The 26,576-nt window shown below is 32.9% G+C and overlaps 4 protein-coding genes and 1 non-coding gene across 6 annotated transcripts in view; 3 read left to right on the top strand and 2 right to left on the bottom strand.

Moving 5' to 3' along the window:
* The window catches only part of LOC106125841 (zinc finger Y-chromosomal protein), a 13,581-nt gene extending 8,857 nt beyond the window's left edge, over nucleotides 1–4,724 (top strand). Inside the window, exons 15-25 of one of the 2 annotated variants that reach the window (XM_013323240.1) lie at nucleotides 244–361; nucleotides 460–597; nucleotides 964–1,102; nucleotides 1,667–1,808; nucleotides 2,068–2,208; nucleotides 2,611–2,670; nucleotides 2,746–2,820; nucleotides 3,097–3,136; nucleotides 3,247–3,303; nucleotides 3,785–3,846; nucleotides 4,519–4,724. In XM_013323240.1, coding sequence (XP_013178694.1) covers nucleotides 244–361; nucleotides 460–597; nucleotides 964–1,102; nucleotides 1,667–1,808; nucleotides 2,068–2,208; nucleotides 2,611–2,670; nucleotides 2,746–2,820; nucleotides 3,097–3,136; nucleotides 3,247–3,303; nucleotides 3,785–3,846; nucleotides 4,519–4,611 — 1,065 coding nt within the window. In that variant the 3' untranslated portion in view covers nucleotides 4,612–4,724. Of the gene's footprint in view, nucleotides 1–243; nucleotides 362–459; nucleotides 598–963; nucleotides 1,103–1,666; nucleotides 1,809–2,067; nucleotides 2,209–2,610; nucleotides 2,671–2,745; nucleotides 2,821–3,096; nucleotides 3,137–3,246; nucleotides 3,304–3,769; nucleotides 3,847–4,518 lie in introns of both variants that reach the window. The other variant, XM_013323239.1, reaches the window with a different exon arrangement.
* A 2,045-nt stretch (nucleotides 4,725–6,769) lies between these two features.
* On the bottom strand, nucleotides 6,770–17,583 carry LOC106125844 (pro-resilin). Its single transcript, XM_013323246.1, has 7 exons — nucleotides 17,505–17,583; nucleotides 15,547–15,576; nucleotides 15,047–15,161; nucleotides 14,412–14,524; nucleotides 7,756–7,891; nucleotides 7,165–7,248; nucleotides 6,770–6,916 (listed from the first exon to the last, which is right to left on the bottom strand). The coding sequence occupies exons 1-7, from the start codon at nucleotides 17,574–17,576 to the stop codon at nucleotides 6,810–6,812; spliced, it is 657 nt and encodes a 218-aa protein (XP_013178700.1). The 5' UTR covers nucleotides 17,577–17,583; the 3' UTR covers nucleotides 6,770–6,809.
* Nucleotides 9,111–10,738, top strand: LOC106125843 (ommochrome-binding protein-like). The gene is made up of 2 exons (XM_013323245.1): nucleotides 9,111–9,249; nucleotides 9,826–10,738. Exon 2 carries the CDS (start codon nucleotides 9,832–9,834, stop codon nucleotides 10,669–10,671), a length of 840 nt encoding a protein of 279 aa, XP_013178699.1. The 5' UTR covers nucleotides 9,111–9,249; nucleotides 9,826–9,831; the 3' UTR covers nucleotides 10,672–10,738.
* On the bottom strand, nucleotides 14,631–14,720 carry TRNAI-UAU (transfer RNA isoleucine (anticodon UAU)). The gene is given in 2 exon segments: nucleotides 14,631–14,666; nucleotides 14,683–14,720. It is a non-coding gene; the product is annotated as a tRNA-Ile (tRNA).
* Nucleotides 17,584–23,973: 6,390 nt separating the features above from the next.
* LOC106125725 (location of vulva defective 1) lies at nucleotides 23,974–26,312 on the top strand. Its single transcript, XM_013323026.1, has 3 exons — nucleotides 23,974–24,101; nucleotides 24,540–25,491; nucleotides 26,161–26,312. The coding sequence occupies exons 1-3, from the start codon at nucleotides 24,026–24,028 to the stop codon at nucleotides 26,267–26,269; spliced, it is 1,137 nt and encodes a 378-aa protein (XP_013178480.1). The 5' UTR covers nucleotides 23,974–24,025; the 3' UTR covers nucleotides 26,270–26,312.
* Nucleotides 26,313–26,576: the final 264 nt, after the last annotated feature.

Below are 26,576 nucleotides of genomic sequence, written 5' to 3'. Positions count from 1 at the left end.
TAGATCGATTTAGTAAATGTTCGTAAAATTAGATCGATTTAGTAAATGTTCGTGAAATTAGATTAATTTAGTAAATAAGACCTTGTATTATTATAATAATGTTTTTAGGGTTCCGTACCTCATAAGATAAAAACTGAACCCTTATAGGATCACTTTGTTGTCCGTCTATCAAGACCCTTTTCCCAAAAACGCGTGAAGGTATAAAGCTGGAATTTATTTTTATAATAGTAATATAACTTTTAGGACAGGCCGCGTCCTTTCAAATGTAGTCAATGCGGCAAGTCGTTCCTCACGCAGCAGAATTTAAACCAACACGAGAAAACTCATTCAGGAGTTAAGGAATTCATCTGTAAAGTTTGCGGTGAGATATTTAACTCTATATTTATACTTAGCTCTATTAAATAGTTTTTTTTTATCTTCCTATTGACTATGTATGTATGTATATACACACACACACAGGTAAGGCATTCGGTGCGTTGCACAACCTGGAGGTGCACGGTGTGGTGCATTCAGGCAACAAGCCCTTCGTCTGCGGAGTCTGCTCCAAGGGATTCGCGCGCAGGGCTGAGGTCAGAGACCACATGAGGATACATACAGGTAATTGTGTCACATACAGCTTCATTCATAACATCTGTGCTCTTTTATAATGTATGTAAGATTTCGATGGCTCATCGGTCAAGCACTTGACTTGCAATCTGCAGATCCTGGGTTCGAATCCCGTCATGTACCAATGTGTTTTTCTATGTCCGATTTACATATATACATTTATCCGATGTTACGGTGAAGGAAAACATCGTGATGCTACACATATCTGAGAAGAAAATCAAAGATATGTGTGAAGTCAACCTGCACTTGGTCAGCGTGGTTGACTATGGCCTAATCACCCTTAAGTTAGGGTAGCCTCCGAGCCCCTCAGTGGGGACGTATAGTGAGCTGATGATGATGATGAATGTATGTATGTAGGCGAGCGTCCGTTCTCATGCGAGGAGTGCGGGGCGAGGTTCACGCAGCGCTCCAACCTGCACTCACACCGGCGCGCCACACATCTTGATGACAAGCGACATGTCTGTCACCTCTGCCCCAAGAGGTTCAAGCGTCGCCGGTACATCACAACAATCATCTAAATACAAATAGCCCACACCCCCCAGATTAGGGAGAACCAAAGAAGCCCATCATACATTAAACAGTGGTAGAGCCCTCTTTGTTCGCACGAATAGTCCCGGCTTGCCCGGTGAAATACCACGACCACACAGAAGACAGGCCTCAAGTGGAAGCTATTCCAACTACCTTCTGATGAGTGTACGTCCCGGAGGTCTAATTTAGTCCTCTTTCCCTTCCCACCCTTTTTCTTATAAGCAAAGGGGAAGTGGAAGTGGACTTTCCGGATGAGAGGATGCATGGAAAGGGAAAATATTTTCTTTCTGTGCATCCTCTCCTCCGTCGTTTAAAGGTAGGCAAAGCAAATGCAATTGCGTATGTCTATGGGCAACGGTCACTTCGCTATTTCAGCGATTTCAGGTGGCCGCTCGCTCGTTTGCCATCTTATCATATCAAAAAAAATCATAATAGAAATAATGAAAAGGGCTACCACTATCCCCTAAAATAATCAGAATTCGAATACTCGTATGTACTCTATAACTGTATAACATAAGGTGTATAATACCAGGTTGTTGGATTACCACGTGAAGGCATCGCACACAGGAGAGCGGCCGCTCCAGTGCGAGGTGTGCCAGGCCTCCTTCGTCTACCCGGAGCACTTCAAGAAGCACATGCGCATACACAGCGGGGAGAAACCCTACAGCTGCGAGGTTATATACTCCTCTCGTTCTTACACACATACCGTGTCATTAGCGAGAAAGAGACGCAGAAAACTAGCGTGTTGTAACCTTCACTCTATTCATGTTTTTTTAAGAGATAAAGACAGAACAAAACATATACGGCGTTCAGTTCCAATTTATTCTTTTGTTTAGTAACAGGAGTCTATCTTTTAATTAGTTGTCCCTTTCTAACTATTCAAGTCGTCGGTAAGTGTAAGAGGGAGAGTTATAGCAGGTTGTGCGTGTGTAGGTGTGCGGTCGTCAGTTCAACACACGAGACAATCTGAACACGCACCGCTACGTGCACAGCGACAAGAAGCCGTACGAGTGTGTCGTGTGCTCCGCCGGGTACATGCGCAAGCAGCAGCTCTACCATCATATGAAGAACACCGTGAGTACTGTCATACGACTCAACACAACATAACATAAAACACAATACACGACAGAACACATAACATAAAACATTACACGTCAAAACACACAACATAACATAGAACACAATATAGGACAGAACACATACCATAACATAAAACACAATACAGGAATACAGGACAGAACACATAACATAACATAAAACATAGTACACAAACCACAAGATAATAGAGAACACAGTAAACAACAGAATAAACAACACAACATAGAACACAATAGCCAAAAGAACACATAAAATAACATAGAACATAGTACAAGTAAATAGTACAGTACACAAAACGATTAGAACATATCGCACCATAACAAGTACAGTTATACTAAACATGGCACAATAATATGACATAAAATAATATTGTTGTAGGGACATCTCGCTGAGTCGATAGTTGTCAATCAGCCGAGGATACTGAAAGTGCCGCAAAATGTAAGTTTTTCTCCATTTCTACTCTCGCTTTACACGTTTCTTATATAACTTTGTGACGTCATCGTCGTGTTGAAGGTGGTGACGTCAGCGGGCACTATCATCATAGATCCGGGGAAGGAGGAACAAACATCTAATATCAGAAGTTCTGGAGTAAGATTTTTTTATTGGTTAAAAATTATTGTTGATTTTTTTATTTAAATGTTAATCGGTGATGGATTTTTACATTTTTTTTAAGATTTAATTAAAAAATAATTGTAAATTATATTTTTGAATTAAGAACACGCTAAAAAGAGTTCCAATTTAATTTTTTTTTATTTGTTGTGTTTATAATGCCTGGCATTTCTTAATACAATTTAAAATATTTTATTCGTATTTGTTTTTTTTTTGTTTTTAATTTGCATTAAAAAAAATTAATGTTTATTCCAGATATTTGATGATATTCAAGAGGAAAGTGGGAAATCTATAGGTTTGTTTCTTATCTTTATTAATTTTACAAAAAAACAATATTTTATATATAGTATTTTAGCTTAAGTTTTTTTTGCATTTTTTTTAATCTGCTGTTCATGTTTTTTCCAGAAAATTCATCACTGGATATAGTTCAAAATAACGAGGTTCAACCTTTAATAACTTTACGTAAGTTGTTAATATTGTTTTTATAAAGATAAACGAAAACAAAAAATGTTTATTTTATTATTTCTGTTAAAACTTTATTTTCAGTAATAACGTTAATACTTCACAATTACTTTCGAAAAATCCATAAAATTTTAAGTTTTCTACTTTTTAATTTATAAAAAAATGTTTGGCCATTATTTTTTTTTTGAAAAAAAAAATTGTACATGAAAAAAGAAAAGAAAAGTTTTTATCATAGGTAACAAAGATTAAACCAAGAAACAATAACATAATAAAAATTGCACATAACTAAGAAATTAAATTAGACTTAAGTTACCATTTATGGATAATCTAGTGATGCCCACACTAGGCAATGCCTGTATCGTGGCCACCGATATTCAGATCTCACTCACGACATTTTAACAGAACATAAACGTTAAAACATTGAATTACTTTTATAATATTAATGAGATGAAAATATAATTAACAGATAATATATCGACAGAAAAAGAAGATAATTCCATATTGGAGACAATACCTGAAGAACAACTCACTGAAGATACTGACGTAAGTTGACATTATTAGAAATATTACTAACTAGATGTACCCCGCGATTCCGTTCGCGTGGAATTAAAAAAAAACATAATTAGTAGTCTATGTGTTCTTCCAGACTATGTTCTTTATGTATACCATAATTCTTCAAGATCCGTGCAGATGTTCGGGAGATATCTTCAAACAAACATCAAAGTATGAATGTTTGTTTGAAGATATCTCCAGAACATCTGCACGGATCTTGAAGAATTATGGTATACATAAAGAACATAGTCTGGAAGAACACATAGACTACTAATTTAGTTATTTACGGGCTACAGCTAATCGAGATAAATATTTGCAAAAAAACATTTGTCAAGCATGTTTGACAAATTTCTTTGATTAAGCCATTCATCAAATATCTCAGCCTCAGTCAAACAATGTCTAACACTGTCATAACATTTGACAGAAGTCTTTGACACGTTTTTAATTACGTCTTTTCTACTTTTTTTATTTCACATATTAGCGCAAAATAAAAAAAAAACAATAAATTCCGTCAAAATTGGTACCGTTCGTAAATATATACATCATGTTCTGAAAGTACGATTTTAAATTTTACATACAATCACTCCAAAATATGTAATTATTATTTAAAATAAAAAAAACCTAAGTAAAATAAGTATAATTAATGTTTGATTATGTTTCCAGCAAATAACAACAGTAGATGGAACCAATGCAAATGTCACGAGACTCATACAATTTCAACTTCCTGACGGTACAAGTGGATGGCTCGCTGTATGAGAACAAACATAACTCATACAAATACTAATTACCTTACAGAATTAAAAGTATTAATAACTTTATTCATTTATTTATCTTATTCTTAATATATTACATATATAAAATAAAAAAGAGTGTCGGTGGCTCAAGGGTTTAAGCACTTGACTTGCAATCTGCAGGTCCTGGGTTCGAATCCCGCCATGTACCAATGTGTTTTTCGATTATAACATATGTACATTTATCGTATGTTCTTACGGTGAAGGAAAACATCGTGATGCACATATGTAAGAAGAAATTCAAAGATATGTGTGAAGTCAACCAACCCGCACTTGGCAGCGTGGTTGACTATGGTCTAGTCACCCGTAACTTAGGGTAAGCTCAAGCCCCTCAGTGGGGAGGTATAGTGAGCTGATGATATATATAAAATAAAAAATTATACAAAATATATTATATTAAAATAGAGCACCAGTTGGCTGCGGAGTCACATGACTCAAACAACCAGTGGTCAGGGCTGCAGAGACAGGAACCTTCTCGCGATGCGTGCGGTTTCTAGGATAACTGCCTTTTGTATCGGGCCCTTAATCTGTTAAGCGAGAGCTTCTTGAGATTATTGACAAAGTATTTTTATTATTACTTAAATGTATTAGTAAAATAATTTATTAAATTTCCTCTTTTTTCTTAGTTATTAATTTTATTCTCATTAAATGATTTTTCGTTAGAAAAACTATTTACTTACTACATTTTGTATAATATATACAGATAAAATCTAGAATTAATTTGCTGATCAAAATCATTGAATATTACAATGTAGAGGATTTTCTAGTTTTGTTTCTGTTCACCCCATTCCCCCAGACAGGCATAAAATTCTATGGTAAGTTGAATATAGAGCTGATTTTGGAACACTCTGTGTATTCTTGTAAAAATTTAGTAGTAATCTCTTTAAATGCTTCTCCCGAATTGTAGATGTAATGAGATATTTGCACTAAGTGACTGTTTTAGCGAATAATTAACGATTATGAGGGAGATAATATGAGAATTTCATATCATGCTATGTTTTTTTTAATATGATTCTGACAGAATTTATAAACTTTTTTTGTGTGTATGAGTTTGTAAGAATTTTGAAACAACCTGTATATAGATTTTATTGAATGTATGAGAGGAATTTTGAAATCCCATCTGATGGTCATTACACATAAAGATATAATTTTAATACTTAAATAAGTACTATTTATAATATTTTATGTCTAGAACAAGATATAAGATAAATAATTGCAAATGAGACAAAAAAAATAATTTAGCCAAAGCTGCCATGATTAGTTCTAGATATAAATTCTTTAGTAATATTAATACGAAAATATCTGTTTTGAAGTCAAATACTAAACCAATGTAAAATATCTTTTGCCAAAAATAAGAATTAATTAAACTGATATATGAACACGGCTAAACACTCTTGTATATTCGTCTGGTGGCGGCACCGACTAGTTTCGAGCCCATCGGGGGCCACTCACTCAGCTGGCTCAGCTGGGCTCGAAACTAGTCGGTGCCGCCACCGAACGCATATACTTGAGTGTTTAGTCGTGTTTATATCAGTTTAGTATAATGTCTCACGAAAGTTTGAATAATTTAAGAATTAATTGTACATAATGTAAATAATTTTGTGATGTATAAATGAATATTTAATTTGATAATGCATTTTATTTACATCCTGAATATTTATTTCTAAAAAATTCAAATTTAAACCTTTTCACTGTACCAAAGTTAAGTTAAATCTTACTAATATGAATGCGAATGTTTGGATGTATGGATCGATAGAGGTATGTTATTAGTTATTTCTAGAAGGGCTGTATAGATCTGGATGAAATTTGTCATAGATGTAGAACACAGTCTGGAAGAACATATAGCCTACTTATTAACTTTTTAATTCAAGGCGTACGATAGCCAGCGATAATTTACCTTGAATAATGATTGGAAAATAAAACACGCTGTATTATAAAAAAAAATATTAATTCACTAAATTATATACATAACAATACTGATCAAATTAACTTATAAAAGTAAAAAGTCGTGTACAAACAGAACTGCTTTTTGTTGTACATCTGCAGTGGAATCTCATTTTAATATAAAAAATATTGCCTACGACTTATCCTAAATTATATTTTGCTTGAAGACTTGTGTTTATTCATATATTTTTTCGTAAAGTTAAATCTGTACAGATCATTTTAATAATAACTAATTTGCCCATAAACTGTTTGTTTCGATACATCGTTGCCATGGAAACCGGTGAGAGAACCAGAGAAATCTGTCGGTGCATTGTAATTATATCCACCTGAAAAACAAAATAAAATATTCCATACATCGTGATTGCAATGGACGAAAAATTAAAAAAAAAACGTTTCGTACATCTTGAAAAAACAGATAGTAAAATTTCCGTTTTTGTTTATGTTAAATTTTATCTAATTAACGATATTAAACAAGAGAAAAGTTCCGAGAAATATTACTGGTTACCCAATCCGTCTACATAATGGATTGGATAGTCAGTTAATATCTATAGATATCCAATCCATAGTCACTAACCTTGTACGTTATTGGGGTAGGTAGCTTCACCCTCGTATCTGACGTCGGCGTGGAAACCCGTCTTCCAGTCAGCGTGGTATGTCACTGCGATATAGAGAACATTTTATAAGATTTGTACAATGATATCTATAGATGGATAGATTATTGCTTTGAAATTACAACTTTTGCTTTGTTATTTTAAACGCGGCTTTTGTTACTGGCAGTTAATTCTATCTCTATTCATAGTTCGAAATTCGAATCCTAAATACCGCTACCATCAGGTGCAAATTGGAGAACATCAAATAGGCACAAAATACCATAGCTTATAGCCTGTCTATGTATAGAGGTTAGTGGACTTATTTAACCGTAGACTATCACCGAAACCAATGTAAGTTTTATAAGTTGGCAAACGATTAAGCTTTGCTACATGAATTCGCCGAAATAGCGAAGTGACCGCTGCCTATAGACAGAAGGGGACGCAAGAAATCCTATGCATCCTCCTCCAGGAATTGCTTCCACCGTATTGCACCGGGCGAGGCCCGTGGAACAGATGTTTTGCTGGCGTCTACCACTTAAATTTTGCTTGTGTCACTGTAAACCCACGCTACTTACCTATCTGCGTCCGTCCGTCCGGAAGGAACACCCTGTATTCCCCGCGCACTTCGTGGCCATCAGACTTTTCTCTTCGTCCGTAGTCATTGCCGGAACGAGAGTCCTTTACTGAGTAACCGAACTCGTATGACTTGGGCTGGAACAAACAATACTTAATATTTACAATACTTAATACTTACAATACTTAATACTTGCAATACTTAATACTTGCAATACTTAATATTGTAATCAGTGTAATAACATTATAGTAACCAAGAGATATATTTTATGTACACTTTTCGTACTTAATAAATGCTATAGCACTTCTAGATAATTAATTAACCATAAAATTGCTAAAATATTTATGAAACGTTTAAAAAAAAAAGAGTCAAAGTTTTGTGCTAGCAAAAAAAAAATGACAAACGATTTGATAGAAAATCCAGACCTAAATTAAACTGCTATTTTATAAAAGAAACGGATCAAAATATGTATGTACCTTATAGTTTTTGTTTATTAAAAAGTTAATGAAACTTCACAGCTTGTATCTGTTGAGATAAACTTTGAACATAAGATACAGGTTATGGGACAGAAATTGTAATGGAGATTCTTTCATAGTAAAGTTTTTGCTTACAAACTTTAACACTAAAGTTATTCCTATTATACTTATAAAGATAGACAGTGCTTTATTTAAACTTATATAAACACTCACGTATCATCTGCGAAATAATACCAGTCCCACTCACCCTGATGAAGGTCTCCCGATGGTCTCGAAACTAGTCGGTGCCGCCACCGGACGAATATACGTGAGTGTTTCTAGTTTTTATATGCGTGCTTTATTTATGTACTGATTTTTGTTTTTAATTTTTAACGTCGAAAATAAAACAATTGAGAATAATTTTTCATTATATTAAAATAGTTTCTAATCTACAGCCTTATTATGTTCGTATTTTGTTAAATACTTTAACCATTAATTTTATTTTAGCTACTTTTAGACATTATCATCCGTTATTGTTAGAATACTTTGGCGCGAATGACGTGCTTTGGTTACAAGGTCCAGTGTCAGAATGAATAGTGAGGGGACACAAACGTCGACACTACAGTATCGTGTCGACGTTTGTGTCCACCCTTATTGGAATAACGCCAGTGTTGGGGTCAATACACTGCCACATTTTCGGATATTCTTCCTAACATTATAAACTTATTTTGTTCGTATAAACATTCAATAAATACTAAAATATTTTTTTTATTATAAAGACTACTCAATACCTTTATTAATCTTCAACGACATTGAAATTGTGTTTATTCAGATTCCAGTTTTAGTTATTACTTAGGACAAAGCAGTTGTCTTTATAAAATAATATGAAATTCTTATAATTATAATTATTATTTATATTATTAAACAATCAAGGTATTTATAACAAACAAATAATAATATTTTTTTCAATTTCCGTAAGAATACAGTCTACGTTGAATTATAATTCAAACCGGTCGTGTTTTCAATCAGGATTGTGAACGGTAATTTTTTACGTGTATGTTTGTATGTTAAGTTCAATATAAATGAGGAATTTACTGGTTAATTATAATAATTAAAAAACATATATAGTATATGTGTTCTTCCAGATTATTTTCTATTTGTATGATAAATTTTATCGAGATCCGTTCAACCGTTATGGAGATACGTTAAAACATCCATCCATTTAAACATTAGCATTTATAATATTAGTAAGATTAATCAATTTTGGAAAGTTTCAGTGTTTAAATTACATGTTTGGTTTTTAAGCTACATTATAAAGGTGATATTGTTTACATATATCTTACTAATATTATAAATACGTGTTTAGATGGATGTTTGTTTGAATGTATCTCCAAAAAGGCTGAACGGATCTCGATGAAATTAGGCATACATATAGAACATAGTCTTGAAGAACACATAGGCTAATTGTTTTTTGTAGTTACGTAGACGGTGTTACAGGCGATAGATAGTTTGTTATATTTTCAATTGAATTCGACAATACATCGTCTCATTTGTATTCTTCTCCAAAGTTTAATGGAGTTGAGTTTCTTAATTAACAAATAGTGTTTTTTTTTCAGATAACAATGAAATTAGTAATATTTCTATCTCTATTTGTTATTATACAAGCCGCGGTAAGCAAAGAAGAAAATTGCGATGGTATTACCATAAATGGAATTGATTATGAAAGAGAAACATTAAAAACGAATTTAGATCGTCCGTATTCTTTAGCAATCGATTACAGTACTAATATACTATACTTCAGTTATAGTTTAAAGCCAACAGACGATGTATTTAAAAGTGTTAAAATCAATCTTTATACAAAGGAATATTCGGAAATCGAAGGAATTGAAAACGGTTTTGTACAAACTGTGGATCAAATAAATCATATCCCGTACATTGGTAGTTCTAAAGGCATTTTTAAATATGATTATACAGAAAATGAGGCTTTACCATACATTGCGTATGATTGTGATATCTGGGAGATATACTACAGAGATAATGTTTTATATTATTCCGATTTTCCAGCACAATTTTTATATACAATAACGAATGGTGAAATTGTACGTTTTGAAGATTTAGATGATATGAAAATTATACATTTCCTTATAGATGATAATGACGTTATGTTTTATACAAATGCAACGGGATTGTACAGTCAACCAAAAGGTAGTAAAGATGCATATTTATATATTAAATTAGATAATGGTGATAAAGTAAGAGGTTTAACTGTTGATAAAAATGGTTATGTTTATGCTTGTTTTGAAGACGGTATATACAAGGTAAATACAGCTACTGGATTACTTGAACATATATTGGAAATTGATGACGGTTTCGGTGTCGCTTTTGATGCTAATAATAATATTGTTTATTCTGACGCTACATCTGTTTATCATCTTAAACCGAATAAGAAATGTGGCAGTTGATAAAAAAAACTATCGTATTTTTTTTTTTTATAATTTTGTGATTTTTTTTGTGTGATGTTTACTTGTTATTATGAATAAATATGTTGATTCTACGTTGTTTTTTGCGTTTTAATTAAAATCATCATCATCATCACCGAGGGGCTCAGAGCCTACCCTAAGTTAAGGGTGATTAGGCCATAGTCAACCATGCTGTCCAAGTGGGGGTTGGTTGACTTCACACATATCTTTGAATTTGTTATCAGATATGTGCAGCATCACGATGTTTTCCTTCACCGTAAGAACGTCGGATAAATGTACATATGTAAATCGGAAATCGAAAAACACATTGGTACATGGCGGGATTCGAACCCAGGACCTACAGATAGCAAGGCAAGTGCTTGATTCCTGAGCCACCGACGCTAAATTATTAAAATAATTTTATCAAATTAATTGAGAATATAGCTTTGAACTACTAAAACGGATTTGAAAATTACATTTCTGTCTCGATTATTTCGATGTGTTTGAAAGAGATGTCAATACTTCAACATAATTGTTTCGCCATTTAAAACTAGTTTACAATAAGGAAAATATTAAAACACTTTAAGAATGATTTCAATAAAAAAACATAGCTTAAGTTACTCTTACACACATCAACTATTTTCCTGTCCAGGTCAGGAATTTCCATACAAAACATTTAAACAAAAAATGTTATCCTTTAGTATCGCAAACCTTACTAATATTATAAATGCGAACATGCTTGGATGTATTCATTAATGTTTGTTAGAAGGTATCTTCAGAATCGCTGCATAGACGTAAAACATAGGAAGAATCCATAGACTACAAAGTTTTTTTTTAATTCCGCATATAAAGCTAATAAATATAAATCTATGATTTTTTTCCGATGTACGTAATATAGACACTCCAATTTTATTAATCTTATCTTTATCTTTATATATATAATTCTTCTGTGAGTGTGTATGTCACTGAACTTCTCTCAAACGACTGGACCGATTTTGATGAAATTTTTTGTGTGTGTTCAAGAAGATCTGGGAATGGTTTAGATTCACAATTTTGTCCGCTGGACAATGTTTTTTTAATTAATTTTTAATTTATTAGTAGTTGTTGATTTTGGAATGTTTTACATTGGAGCCGACAGACGGCGCTACTATCGCAGTGTCAAATTTTAAATAATATTCGAATTGAAGACGTGTAGACAGGACAATGTCTGTCGGGTCCGCTAGTATATATATATATAAAAGAAAGTCGTGTTAGTTACACTATTTATAACTCAAGAACGGCTTTACCGATATGGCTGAAAATTGATGAGGAGGTAGCTTAGAGCCATGAGACGGACATGGGATATACTATTTATTAATTTTTTTTGTTACTAATATTATAAATGCGAATGTTTAATTGGATGGTTATCCACGCGGACGGAGTCGCGGGCGACAGCTAATTATATATATACGTAATGAAACAACATTATTCCATCTAACCTTTCAACAAATAATCAGTTATAGTAACCTTATGATAACAAAACCAAACCAATAACAGTCGTCACATAAACGCGTAAAATCTAACACGTACAAACATGATATATATAATAATTATTAACTTATTAATAGTGTTTTTAGAAGCAAAATTAGTGATATATTTAACAGATGGACCTATAGAAAAAATCGGACCAAGATTATATAAGAAAGAATTGTTAACAAACGAATACAAAGATCCTATTGAATTGGCGTACGATTCAGCAACAAGAAATCTATTCTTCATGTACATGGATGATGAATTATTAAACTCTGGAAGAGCTTATATTAATATTATAACTAAAGAAAGTAAAAAAATAAAAGGAATAAAAAGGAATAAGGCAACGGCAATCGATTCAGAAACTGGACAAATATATTTTGGATCAAATGATGGTTTATATGTTTACGATCCATTAACAAATTCAGCTGAAAATATAGGTCTGTATAATGTCGACGTGTTTAAAATAGTTATAAGATATAATCAAATGTATATAATAGATGGAAATAATCATATGATATATAAAGTGTTTGGTAAAAAAGTAAGTAAATTGGGTAACGCAAAAACTGTGATTAATTTCGATATTGATGGAGAAAGAAATGTACATTTTGTGACCATGTGTGGGGTTTTTTGTGCTTTAAATGGTAATGAAATTGTTAAAAACAAAGATATAACTATAGCGTATAATTTTATTATTGACAATAATAAAACATATGCCATCACAGATGAAGGAATACTAGAAATAAATTGCTACAATGGTACGGCGTATAAAGTTGCAGATTTAAATTTTCATCCTCGTAGTATTATATTCGGTGATTACGGTGACATCTTTTATTCGTCGGATGATAATATTTACAGATTAAAACCTATAACATCGTATGTTTTGTATAATCTATCGAGGAAACAACGTAACAAGACATGATTTTTTTTTTAATAAAATTATTTGAATAAAGAACGTTGTCTTTTTAATCGACTTCAAAAAGGAGGTTCAATTATACTGTATATTTTTTTTTTGAATGAATGAATGAAATATTTAATAGTGTGTCTTTAAGATTATTTTGACAACTGACGTCTATAAATTATCGAATTAATTTTGTATGACAGTTAATGTTGTACTTAATAGACGGTAGTCATAGTGTCGACCGTACGTATATTACTAACAACTATGAACTATCGAGAATCGGTTTCTGATGATATTAATCGAATAAATAAATACAATAGCTAGGTATCTTATTACTATTTAAATTTATTAAAGATATTTAGCTATGTCTCCCTTAAAAAAAACATTAAAAATAATAAATTTTTGGTATAATATTTTGCTATATAGTTTTGAATAATGTTGACATAAAAAACAATTAAATTTTTATCGTAAATCAAAAACAATAATCAACCAAAATTTTTCGATGGCAAGTTCCTATGTGAACAACCATCGATAATCTAAAATTTTCATAACCAATTTTAATCAACCCATCCCTAGTGAATTGTCAAATGAATTGTCAAACAATCTATCTTAAATAGACACACTATACTTATACAAAATACTAGCTGTCGCCCGCGACTCCGTCCGCTCGGGATACTATAAATAATAGATACGGGATAAAAATACATAGTAGCCGATTCTCAGACCTACTCAATACGCTCACAAAATTTCATGAGCATCGGTCAAGCTGTTTCGGAGGAATATGGGAACGAAAATTGTGACACGAGAATTTTATAAACAGGGTGTCCCAAAAGGTTACGTGCATAGGAAGGGGGATGATAGGGGTGGTCACAAGGGTCACCAGAAAAATAAAATAAAAATTCCCCTCTGGGTATTAAAAAAAATAAATGTCATTTTTTAAAAACTTAAAAATTTTACACCTTCTGGGGCAATTTTAATTTTCTATTAAAATCTTTGTTAGTTGTATTGTTTTTTTTTATTTCATATTGATAAAGGGTTATTGACGATAACATAATAGCTTTTTTTAATATAGCAATCTTTGTAGGTCATCGGTTACAAAATTGCCCCATAAGGTGTAAAATTTTTAAGTTTTAAAAAAATGCCATATATTTTTTTAATACCCAGAGGGGCATTTTTATTTATTTTCTGGTGACCCTTGTGACCACCCCTATCGTCCCCCTTCCTATGTACGTAACCTTTTGGGACACCCTATATAAGAAGATTAAGACGACAATACGTGTTCAATTATTTCGTAATTGGAAAATCATTATAAGATGTCAAAATTGCTACTTACCACTTCATGATCATGTCCGTGACCATAGTCCGGACTGGAGCCGGAACTTTGACTGTAATCCGGACCAGAGGCCGGACTGTGGTCGCTTGGTAGGTAACTATTACTAGGGTTACCTACACGTAAAGACAGTTTTTATTGGTATTGCGCCAACCACTCCAATGGAATTAATTGTGCCTAAAAGGGCCCTTATAGGCCTTTAGGTTTGATGAACAAAATATTTGCTCCAGGTGAGGCTCGAACTCACAACCCCGGCATAGCTCGGACACTGTCTTATAAGTACCGTGCGCTAACCAATTGCGCCACTGGAGCCATGCTTATGTATAGTAAAATACCATAGTTATACCTCAAGACAGAGGAAGATTCCAGTAACAACACTCTGTTGCACGAATTTACCTCGTCCAGTGCAATACCACGACCACACAGAAGACAGGCGTCAAGTGTAAGCTATTCCGCGTTTCGTCTGATGGTGTGCATCATCAGCTCACTATACGTCTCCACTGAGAGGCTCAGAGCCTACCCTAAGTTAAAGGTAGTATGCGGTGTTATCAGAGGCTTGATATATCAACTCAAATCATTCATCTGGAGTCTTACAAAGTTACACTAAAGTTAGTTATGGGCTTAAATTTATTTCTTACCCGTTCTCGGTGGTAAATAACTGTTAGCCAGACCGAATCCACTGGTTGGGTTATAATTGTAATTCTGAACGGGAGGTTCGCCACACACTAAACTCACTAATAACAAAGCCACGATCTGGAAAAAGTAAAAACAAAACTGCTGTTACGTGTACGTAGACTCCATTTTCACTGAATTTAAAAAACAATAATAATTTGATGAATACATGATTGTTGACAATTCGTTCTGCCTAGTTAAACGAGAGAATCGTAGTAATTTTGGATAATACAGATGTATGGATGGATGGATTGATGTTTGTAAGAAGGTATCTGAAACGGCTGCATGGATCTCGATAAAATTTGGCATATATGTAGAACATAGTTCGGAAGAACACATAGGCTACTAATTAAGTTTTTTTAAACCGCGCAGGCGGAAATTCGGACAGTTTTTATAAATTTCTTTTGTTCAATGTATCTTTTACACATTATTGCATTTAAAACGATAGCTGCATGAATAAACTTACTTTGATAAACATGGTTTCTCTTCTTTCAATCTGTAAACAGACAATCATTTAGTTCTTACTTTAATTTACGATGTAAAACATACGTTGGGTTAACACAGAAATTCACAAAGTGGTCAATACGATACGATGATATACGATGGCGGGAAATAAAATCAATGGTTACCAACAGTTTTAGCTAAATAATAATAATCTGTACGGAACCCTACTTTTTTACCATGCATGGTTTAATAGGGTTATGTGAGACTGTAATTCACAGAGATTTGTCGCTTTCTATCCAGCGTCTTAGGTGGCCGCATAACTGCGCAAACTAACGCCGGCCCTGTGTAACAAAATTCGTAACATTTTGAAAATCGTCTACGAGAAAAATAATTGACAATCTCTGTGTTATTCAATAGAATTTTAGCAACTGACTTTGTGATAGTTTTCTTTAAAAATGGTGTTTGGGGTTAGTTACTAGTAAAGATTTAAAAAGTGGTAGAGCCCGCTTTAACATCTACGCACGAATAGTCCCGGCTCGCCCGGTGAAAGACCACACAGAAGACAGGCGTCAAGTGGAAGCAATTCCGCGTTTCGTCTGATGAGTGTCCAGCGGCCTAATTTAGTCCTCTTTCCCTTTCCACCATTTTTCTTATAAGGATGGGAAGTGTAAGTGGACTTTCCGAATGAGAAGATGCATGGAAGGGGAAAATATTTTCTTTCTGAGCATACTCTCCTCCGACGATTAAAGGTATGCAACGCATATGCAATTGCGTATGTCTATGGGCAACGGTCACTTCGCTATTTCAGCTATTTCAGGTGGCCGCTCGCTCGTTTGTCACCTTATGATATAAAAAAAAAGTGGATAAGAGTTATATATTCTGTGGACAGAATTTTGGTGTAAATGTAAATAACATTTCACTTTAGAAACCGTATCCATCTACAAATTAGATAACAATATAATTGTTGACGCGAGAAGAAATTTCTTTGTTGATTCTTATCTATACTTTGTTCCGTGGGAACGACTGACAGCAGGCACATTTTAAATGGCGCCATTGTTTTATAATCTACATTTTAAAACATGTGTTTATTTATTAAAAAAAAAATACATTAATTTATTAACAAATTCATTATTTAATTAAAGTGTTAAAATTGTCTATATATATATATATAAAAGATAGTCATGTTAGTTACACTATTTATAACTCCAGAACGGCTTTACCGATATACCTGAAAATTGGTGAAGAAGTAGCTTAGACCCAGGAGACGGACATAGGATACTATTTATTCAGTTTTTTATTTTTATTTTGAAGAACTGCTTTTTTTTGACTTACTAATATTAAAAATGCGAATGCTTAGATGGATGTGATGTGGATGGATGGATGGGTGTTTGAAGATATATCTAGAACGGCTGAACGGATCTCGATTAAATTTGGCATACGTATACAACATAGTCTGAAAGAACACATAGGCTACACTAATTAAGTTTTTTTTATATATCCACGCGGAGGGAGTCGCGGGCGACAGCTAGTAATTTATAAATTAACCTAACCTAAAAATCTTTTTCTTAAATGTTTTAACAAATATACGAAACGTATATATAAAAACACAACGAATAGCAAATTTATTGAAACCTACAGACAATTAATTGCTTGTTATTTACACTAAATGTGTAAAATTATGCAGACAGTAGGTTAAGGGTACGTTTCCACTGATGCAGAAAATCAATGTGACAATATAAGAAATTGCAAGGACTTAAAACGGTGTCAATTTTTTTATTGAATACCTATTTAATGTTTTTAAGTTAATAATTTTTTTAGCAATTTAGTTAATACATTTAAATTTTGTTTTAAAGAAATACGTAAAAATCTTTAATTAATTCTATGAATTTAAACTTATTAAAAATACTTATATTAATTTCAAAAGTATATAAACTTTCTACTTATTTTATAACCTTAAATAAAATATTATCTTTAACTCACCTTCATAAAAAATCCACTATAAAAAACGCGGGAAAACGCACTAAATGTCAAAATGTAGAGCAAACACAACATTCAGCCGCCAACTGCGCCACAGATTGTAAAATGTTTTGTTTTTATACGCAGACCGAGAGAGGGCGCATCTCAGGACTTCACAATATTGCATCTCATTAGAGATAATCTGTTACGTAATTTTAAATCAAACTAAAGCAACAAATCGCTAATTATCACTCATAGTTAGTAAGGGAGTTAATAATATAAGGTGTTGAAAATCATATCTTCAACATCTTATATCTTTAAATGAGCAATTCTTGTATATATAATTGTAATCTCGGAATCGGCTCCAACGATTTTCATAAAATTTAGTATATAGGGTGTTTCGGGGGCGATAAATAGATCTAGCTAGGAATCATTTTTAGAAAATGTCATTTTATTCGTGTTTTATCGATAATCAACTTAAACATAAACTTAACTTTTTCTATCGGTAAGATCGAAAAATATTATTCATATTTCATCCTTTTTTTAGTAATTCGTACTTAAATATAATTTCCAAAAACCACAATTTAAAAAAAAATACCGAGCAAAGCTCATCGGTCATCCAGGTACTATTTATTTAAAGCGCGTAATAATTATTGCAGATTATGCGATAGAAAAGTTAATTGTCCTTACTAGTTTTTTGACGTAAACAATTTTTTTTAGCTGCCAAGAAATAAAGGTGATTGTAATATTAATAACCATTGTCCAAACATGTATGACAAAACATTGTACATTCTTTAAAACAGTGGTTCCCAAACTTATTTTGTCTACTGCCCACTTTGAGAATAAATATTTTTTTAGCGCCCCCATATTTTCACATATTTAAAAACCATTATAACTTCAAATTAAATTAATTAATTATTGTGACCTATATATGTATATTAACGGAGGATTCTAAAGGAAACTTTTACTATAACCCGCAACTTGAAACCTGCAGCGCACACAAGGGGGCGTTATCGCACACTTTGGGAAAGACTGCTTTAAAACAAAACATAAAATAGACGGACCTCTATGTTCCATAACTTAATATCGATAACACGATACTGGAATATACAGACATATTTATATAGTCACCAGTTCACTTGTTATCCTGGGTTCCTGGGTATTAACCTGGGTGCGAATCCTATCATTTACCAATGACATTTTCGAGATACATATGTACATTCCGACATTCTTACAATGAAGGAAAACATCGTGATGATGCACATATCTTCTAAATACAAATATATGTGTGTAGTCAACCCGCAGTGGACCAGCGTGGTTGACTATGACCTAGTCACGGTGGACGTACATGAAGCTGATGATTACGATGGAGCTCTTCTTAGACTCTTAGTGCTACAGTAAATCTACACTTAAGAGCTCATTTAATGACCATTTAAACATATGCGGTAATAAATTCTTATTGTAGAACAATATCGTGTGTTGATGTGAAAATCCTTGAGTAAAACGGAACGTAAACCTGGGAACTGTCAGTGGAATATGTCCGTATTACACGTATGGAATTCAAGTGATAACATATCTAGGTCGTATCAGCAAGTTAGGACATGAAATCTACTAGTTCAGGCTCGAATCCCGGGAACCCTGCATGTACCAATTTGTTTTTGGAATAGCATGGAATGGGCCAACATGGCGGGAAGCACCGGTGCCGGTTCCGACGGAGACGGCGCTGGCTCAGAGGTTGGAAAGGGAGCTGCGCGCGGCGAAGGGCGCCAGCGAGCTAGCCACGGCCGAAGTGCTGGTGCCGGCCGAAGTGTTGGCGCGGGCCTCGCAGCAGACTTTGGCGCTGGCTGAGGGCGAGCCGTGCGGATCGCGCGGCTATATTTTGGAAGAAAAACATTGGTAGCCTATACATCTAAGAAAATTTGAGTACCTGACATACGGACGTCTTTGAGGTGGCTTCGGTTGGATTTTATCTTTATAGACAGAATCATTTAACCACAGTAGTACTTAGTAATTTAAAAAAAAGATAAAAATCAAGAAAATCAGATTCGTTCATAACCTTTAATCGACGGAGAAGGACACGCACTGAAAGAGAATATTATATCCTACTAGCTGTCGCCCGCGACTCCGTCCGCGCGGGATTAAAAATAGATGTTGGCCGATTCTCAGACCTACTCAATATGCTCACAAAATTTCATTAGAATCGGTCAAGCAGTTTCAGACGAGTATGGGAACGAAAATTGTGACACGAGAATTATATATATAAGATTAGTCTTTCCTCCATTAAATCCACTTCCCCTTCCCATCCTTTCTTTTTAAAATAAGGGATTCTCTTTTAATTAAATTATCAAAACATGTTTGGGATACAATATAAGCAATCTAAAATATGACCACATAAGGCTCTTCCAACCGCAATATATGGCTACACCGATGTTTAATACAGATTGTACCCAAAACAGAATTAGGTTTAAAGCTTGCAACACCGAGATAGATTGTAGTATTCAGATCGTGTGTTGCGTAGACTCGTTAACTTTATTACCATGACCAAGTATAGTGGGCGAATCTCCGCTAAATCACTGTCACAGTTAGGTTGATCCTTTATTTGCTTCCTTAGTTCATTTGCTAATACTATAACTACGCTTAGGGGACAACTTAAATACTTTTAATAAGACAGTACCTAGTTAAAGCCTCGCGACTAACTTTAGTTTAATATTAAATTAGTCTAGATATTAAATAAAAATATTTCCGATTGATTACAACGTTTACACTTTTTCAGCCGATTCACCACTTAGGAGAAGGGAGAATATGTTCAGGCGAGGTCGCGGACGAAAGCGCAAGCGTACCCGTGGCCTCGTCATGATAGGGGGTACAGAGGGGTTTAATGGGCATGCTTCCCATTCAGAAGAGAATCCAATGTATGTGTAACTACCGCGTCCCCCCCGGGGCGCGGAATATGCATAAAGCATTCCTCTCTGGAAAAAAAGGTCGAATATGCTAATCACATGCTTGAAACATCGCCAATTCAGACTATCTTAATCAAACATTAGTTTTAGTAATAACTAGCTGTTGCCCGCGACTGTCCGCATGGATATATAAAAACCATAATTAGTGTAGCCCACCCATCCTCCATCTAAACATTCGCATTTATAATATAAGTAAATTAAATAAAAAGCAGCTCTTCAAGGCATAAATTCGAAAAAAAAAATTAACAAATGAATAAATAGTATCCTGTGTCCGTCTCCTGGCCCTAAGCTATCTCCTCACCAATTTTCAGGCATATCGGTAAAGCCGTACTTGAGTTATAAATAGTGTAACTAACACGACTTTATTTTATATATATAGATATAGATTTACTTAGTAACTATTTCTCAATAACATCGATTAGTATTTTAAGATAAAGGTACATTTATCAAATATTGCAATATCGTAAGCTATTGACCTTGCTTTCTTTATTTTCAAACAATAATTACAAGACATGTTCAATGTACGGGATATCGTCAATACAATACGAAGACAATCAACAATTCACGTGTGGTACAAGTTAAAAAATTACAGCCTTAATCACTAACTGTAACACAGTTGATATATAAACACGGCTAAACACTCACGTATATTCGTCCGGTGGCGGCACCGACTAGTTTCGAGCCCATCGGGGGTCCTTCATCAGGATAAGTGGCACTGGTATTATTTCGCGGACGCGGCCCGTCGCTCGCTGTGTGTGGCTCGAATGGGCTCGAAACTAGTCGGTGCCGCCACCGGACGTATATACGTGAGTGTTTAGCCGTGTTTATATATCAGTTTAGTATAATGTCTCACGAAAGTTTGAATAATTTAATATGTAACACAGTTGTTTAATTTTTTAAAATAATTAAAAAAATATCTACATTGAAAAACGCGACAAAACGCAATAAACTGCTACTAATGTTTAAAAATAATTTTAAACATTAAACAGCTGTTTTACAAAAATCATCGCGAATCTTGTTTTCATCTATATACATTCATCGCTATTCATTAATAACCACAACAGTTAGAATTACTTCAAATAAATAAACCGTTCAGGTAACAGTATTTCACAATATAACAGACATAGAATTACGTTCAATCCGACAAAACAATCAATAATATCGTTGCTAAAAAGCATTCATTCGTTGCTTGGACCAAACGTAAAGATGGTCGGACAATAAGCTTATAACTGCCATGACCTTGCTCCACTTCCTTGCTTCGTAACAAGAGATGCATAGAGTAAGGTAATATAGATAGAACAAATAGAGCTGTAGAAAATGTAAATCCAAACAAATGGTTTAAAAAAGTATCAGCCTTTAGGATGGATGGACTTTGAAAAAAGGTTATAATTAAAAAGGTTATAACTAAAATTATGAACAATAAATAGATCTGTGAACAAAATGGTGTCGACATAGAGTGGGAAAAGGACAGAGAGATCAATAGAATGAGACAGCATTAGACTCTTTGAATATCGTGTTTTGTCTCACTGTAACCCGAAAAAACGTTCATTTCTTCCACATTCCTACATCTTACTAATATTATAAATGCGAATGTTTAGATATTTGTTAGAAGGTATCTCCAGAACGGCTGCATGCAGAGTGCTGCTTATGTTTTTTTTTTACTTTTTTGAATGTTAACAATTATTTAGTTACCATTACGCGGATGAACTATCTTAAATCATAGATGATCTAGTTACGTGACTCTTACAATCCATTCTAAAATTATCTGCAATCCATTTTCACATATAAATCCTTCACGATATCCATCGCTATGTGAATATAACTATCTCGAAACTTGTGAATCTTCCTGGTGAATATATATATTGAAATTATAACGAACTGTTAAGAATGAATAGTTAAAGATTTGTGGATGTTCAGGTACTCGTATTGATTTACTTCAGTATTTATATTGACTTCTAAAACGAATCTACTAATAAAATAGTTTGCCGATGAATCCAAAGGAAAGAGATCTAAAGCTGAATTTATTTTACAACAGTTCATTTATCGCTTGTGAGTGCCATCTAGTATCGAATAGTGTTAACAAATTTTTAAAATTTGAAAAAAGCTACTCAAATATTTTGTTGAAGCCGTGGTGTTATTAGTTTAATTTTATAGTATTCTGTAGTATAATGTATGTACATTTTTTTACTTTACACATATAACTTTATTTTTTTATGCATTAAACGGAAATCTACATAACAATTTGGGATTTTACTAATAGGTATTATTTAAAGTATTTTTATTTGTAATAGTAGACATCATTCGCCGTACTTATTTTTCATTGTTAGAGAACTTTCAAAATGCCTAAATTCTAAACTAAGTATTCGAAGTCTAACACTTGGTGGTGTAGCGCCATCTATTGATGAATTTACTAAAACAGTTACACGTGCCGTGATTGGTTGGATCGGTGTTTACAAACAAAGTCGGCTTTCTTTTAGCAAAAACGTATCTTCACTTTCAAAGAAATAAAACACAGACATTTATATAAATATATAAAATAAATAATTACTTTATATAATACTTAGGTAAATACAGTTATAAAAATTAGTATTATACGTAAATTAAAAGTTCGTTAAGAGTTGGTATAATTGAACAGGCATTTCCTAGATATTTCTAGACTTTATTAATTATATGAATAATTCCACACCACGTTTCTGTAATTCCTTTGCGACTAAAATATTAAGATCATTTTTAATATCTCTGTTTTACTTAGTTTTTATTAATTTAGTGTGTACTTAAATTGAACTTGGCACCACAGTCTGTAGTAACAACTGAACATAAGAGGTTGCGGCATCCTTTGAACTCATCGAAAAATATATCCGACATCGCCCAAAACTGTTATTATTCGCCTAAATTTACTACGGGGAGGTTGTCGCCAGTTTGTTGTTAAAATTATTGCTAAATCGGTAAATATTTTTCTTTTATTAAAACTTTTCTGTATTTTCTCATATTGATTTAGGTATTCTTTAATTTACCCAGATTATAAAACTAATGGTAATTCAATTTTTAATATAAAAACATTTTTTTCTTTCAAAAAATATAAATGCACATGTAAAACTTCGCAATTGTTAATTAGTACACTTCTTCTGTTATTAAAATTTGTTTATTAAATATTTATCGGAATTTCGATTATTAATTTTATTCTCCGTAAATAAATTGTTATTAGATGATTTTCAGATGAAAGACACAATTGTAGAGTTATTTTAATTAAAAAAAAATATAATTTCAAACGTCGTATCTTCATCTTTTTTTTACACTTTAAAAGACTTTTTTCGATCAAAATAAACAGGAATTCTTTTTTTAAAATCATTAATGAGTTTATATTTACAATTTAAAAATTCGCTTATTTTTATATGAATTTGGATACAATTAATTCTGTAGTTGATTTTACGCGATTATTTAAAAGTTTTATAATTGACTTGAAGTGCTATCGTAAATTGTAAAGAAAGATGGCTGATCAATATTTTTAAATATTATTACCTATTGTCATAATTCAGTTTAAATTAGTAGAGTTTTTTTATGATGATTTCGTGATATTGCAGGATTATGTTTCCTTCAAAAAATAACATGATGGATTATATGGCCGAAATTAATCGTTTATTTCCGAAAACAAATGAAAATGGTAAGATCTTTTTCAAATGATTTACTAAAGTGATTAAAATTGTTGTTGTTATAAAAAGGACGGATAAATCAATTATTTTTCCAATTTAATTTTTATGTCACTTCAAATGTATTTTGCAAACAAAAGCAACATTTTAATTAAAATTTGTGGATAGTGTTTTTAAATTTACTTAGAAAATAAATAACAATTTAACTATATATATAAATACTTGAATATCATAAGTACCTCATTTTAGATATTTAAGTGCATTTGTATTGAGAATTAAGCTATTTTAAATGTTATAGTTTTTACTCCATAATATTCCCTTTGGCGTTACTTCATTAAAATAAACTAAACATCTAGCATAGTTCACTTGTTTAAAAGACAAAGGTTGTGGCAAATCTGTTATATCTGTCTATTAGTATCATTAAAATATTAATAAAATGGTTTGTTTTCCAGATCTGCAACCAGCAAATGTATTCCACAGTACTTCATCACAATCACCAATTCATTCAACATTCGCCAACAGATCTTCAAGTTCAGCAGATTCCACATCACCAGAATCTTATCCTGATCTTTTCACATCATTCCAAAGAACTTCAGACCTTTATAGTCTCCAATCTTTGGAGACTCCCACACAAAGTCTACATACTTTAGGAATCCGGCCTCAGCGGCCAATTGTAGGTAGAAAGATATTAGGTAATACAGAATATTCTAGACCTTTACCTAACAAAAACAATGATAAAGAATTTTTAATATCTAATTCCTGGATTGATGATTTTGCTCTTCCTAAATCTACTACATTTGATCAAACCAATCAAATTCGTAATTATGAGTTGTTTCCAACAGACAAATCTTCACCGACTACATCCTTTATGGCTCCAACACCAAATCTCTCACCTATAACATCCATTTCACCGGTCAAATCTAACCTTTCGTCTGCTACTTTTTCACCAGGCAAATCTAACTCGGCTGCTAACTTTTCACCCGTCAAATCTAACCCTACGGCAGCTACCTTTTCGACAATCGATTCTAACCTTTCGACCGCTTCTAATTTTTCACCGATGAGATCTAATCTATCAACCAGTTCAAACTTTTCTTTGTCATCAAGTATGATGGATTTTACACCATCTTCACCTATGTTGATACCCAATTATACTCAAAGTTATATGATACCACAAATGTCAGATTTCACACCACCAGGATATTCTGGGGCTGGTACTTCAAGGATTGATGAAATTGCAGCTCAGAAAATGTGTAAATTCTGCCGAAGAAATGGTGAAACGCCATTAGTTTATATGACACATTGTGTAAAAGAGAGAATTGGGAAAAAACATATAGTGACTTGTCCTATTTTGAGGTCGCATGTTTGCTCAGCTTGTGGAGCGACGGGGGACTATGCACATACCATGTAAGTATTACTTCTTACTCATGTTATAAATGTGAATATTAAGATGGATGGATGTTTGAAGGTATCTTCAGAACTGCATGGATCTCACTGAAATTTGGCATAGATGTAGAACATAGTCTAGAAGAACACTTAGGCTATTTATTAAGTTTGTTTTTAACTAATTGTGGGAAAGCTGTTTTGAAATATTTATTTTAGTAAGAAGGATTTTGGCCATCCCCGCCCATAGATACCACAGATCCTTAATTCCATGGATATCCATAGAGTATGCAGTGGTGTTGCTAGGTTTTAGTTTAGAGTATATTAGGGTGAAATAGACATTCATGATGGGCTAAAAAATATAACTTTATTAATTTTGAAGTAAAGGAAAACATGGAAGACAGATATTGTGAATTATTTTTTTTAAATTTATGATTTAGAAAATTAATAAGTGCTTATTGTCAAATTTATTTGACATTTAAAACATTGACTGCTGTAGATATTTTTAACTGTTGTGTTTATGTATGTTTGGATGGATGGATGTTTGTTAGAAGATATCTCATGAACAGCTCAATGGATCTCAATAAAATTTGACATAGATGTAGAAAATAGTCTGGAAGAACACACCACTAATTTTTTTAATTCCCCACAAGACAGCTAGTAATATTATAAAATACTATTTTGTGTTTCCAGTACATACTGTCCCTTACTCAGAACCAGTAACAATGGCAAACGTCTTGAATCTACAACAATTACATTGAAAAATACAAGAATTAAGAGCAACGGAAAGAGACGTTATTAAGATAAGTAATAAATTAGTATGAGATTTTTTCTGCAGATACATAATTTATTCTTCATTTTATCGATAAAAATGATAGATATGAAAATATATATGAATCCAAAATTCATAGGATGTCAATTTTTTTATTAAGCATTTTATTGCAAAGCATGTGTAACATCACCCTTAACTTAGGGTATCCTACGAGCCCCTCGATGGTGATGTATAATGAGCTGATGATGATGTTTAATAATAAGTATTTTGTTTTTTATTTTTAATTGCTAAAGTACATATATATAGAAGTTTTGAAATATGTGTTGCCATATTAAAA

Source organism: Papilio xuthus, unplaced genomic scaffold, assembly GCF_000836235.2.
Source record: "Papilio xuthus unplaced genomic scaffold, Pxut_1.1 DF825783.1, whole genome shotgun sequence".
In the NCBI taxonomy this organism is placed as follows: Eukaryota; Metazoa; Arthropoda; class Insecta; order Lepidoptera; family Papilionidae; genus Papilio; species Papilio xuthus.
Note: the sequence above shows the minus strand (reverse complement) of the source record. Positions and strands in the feature narration are given on the sequence as shown.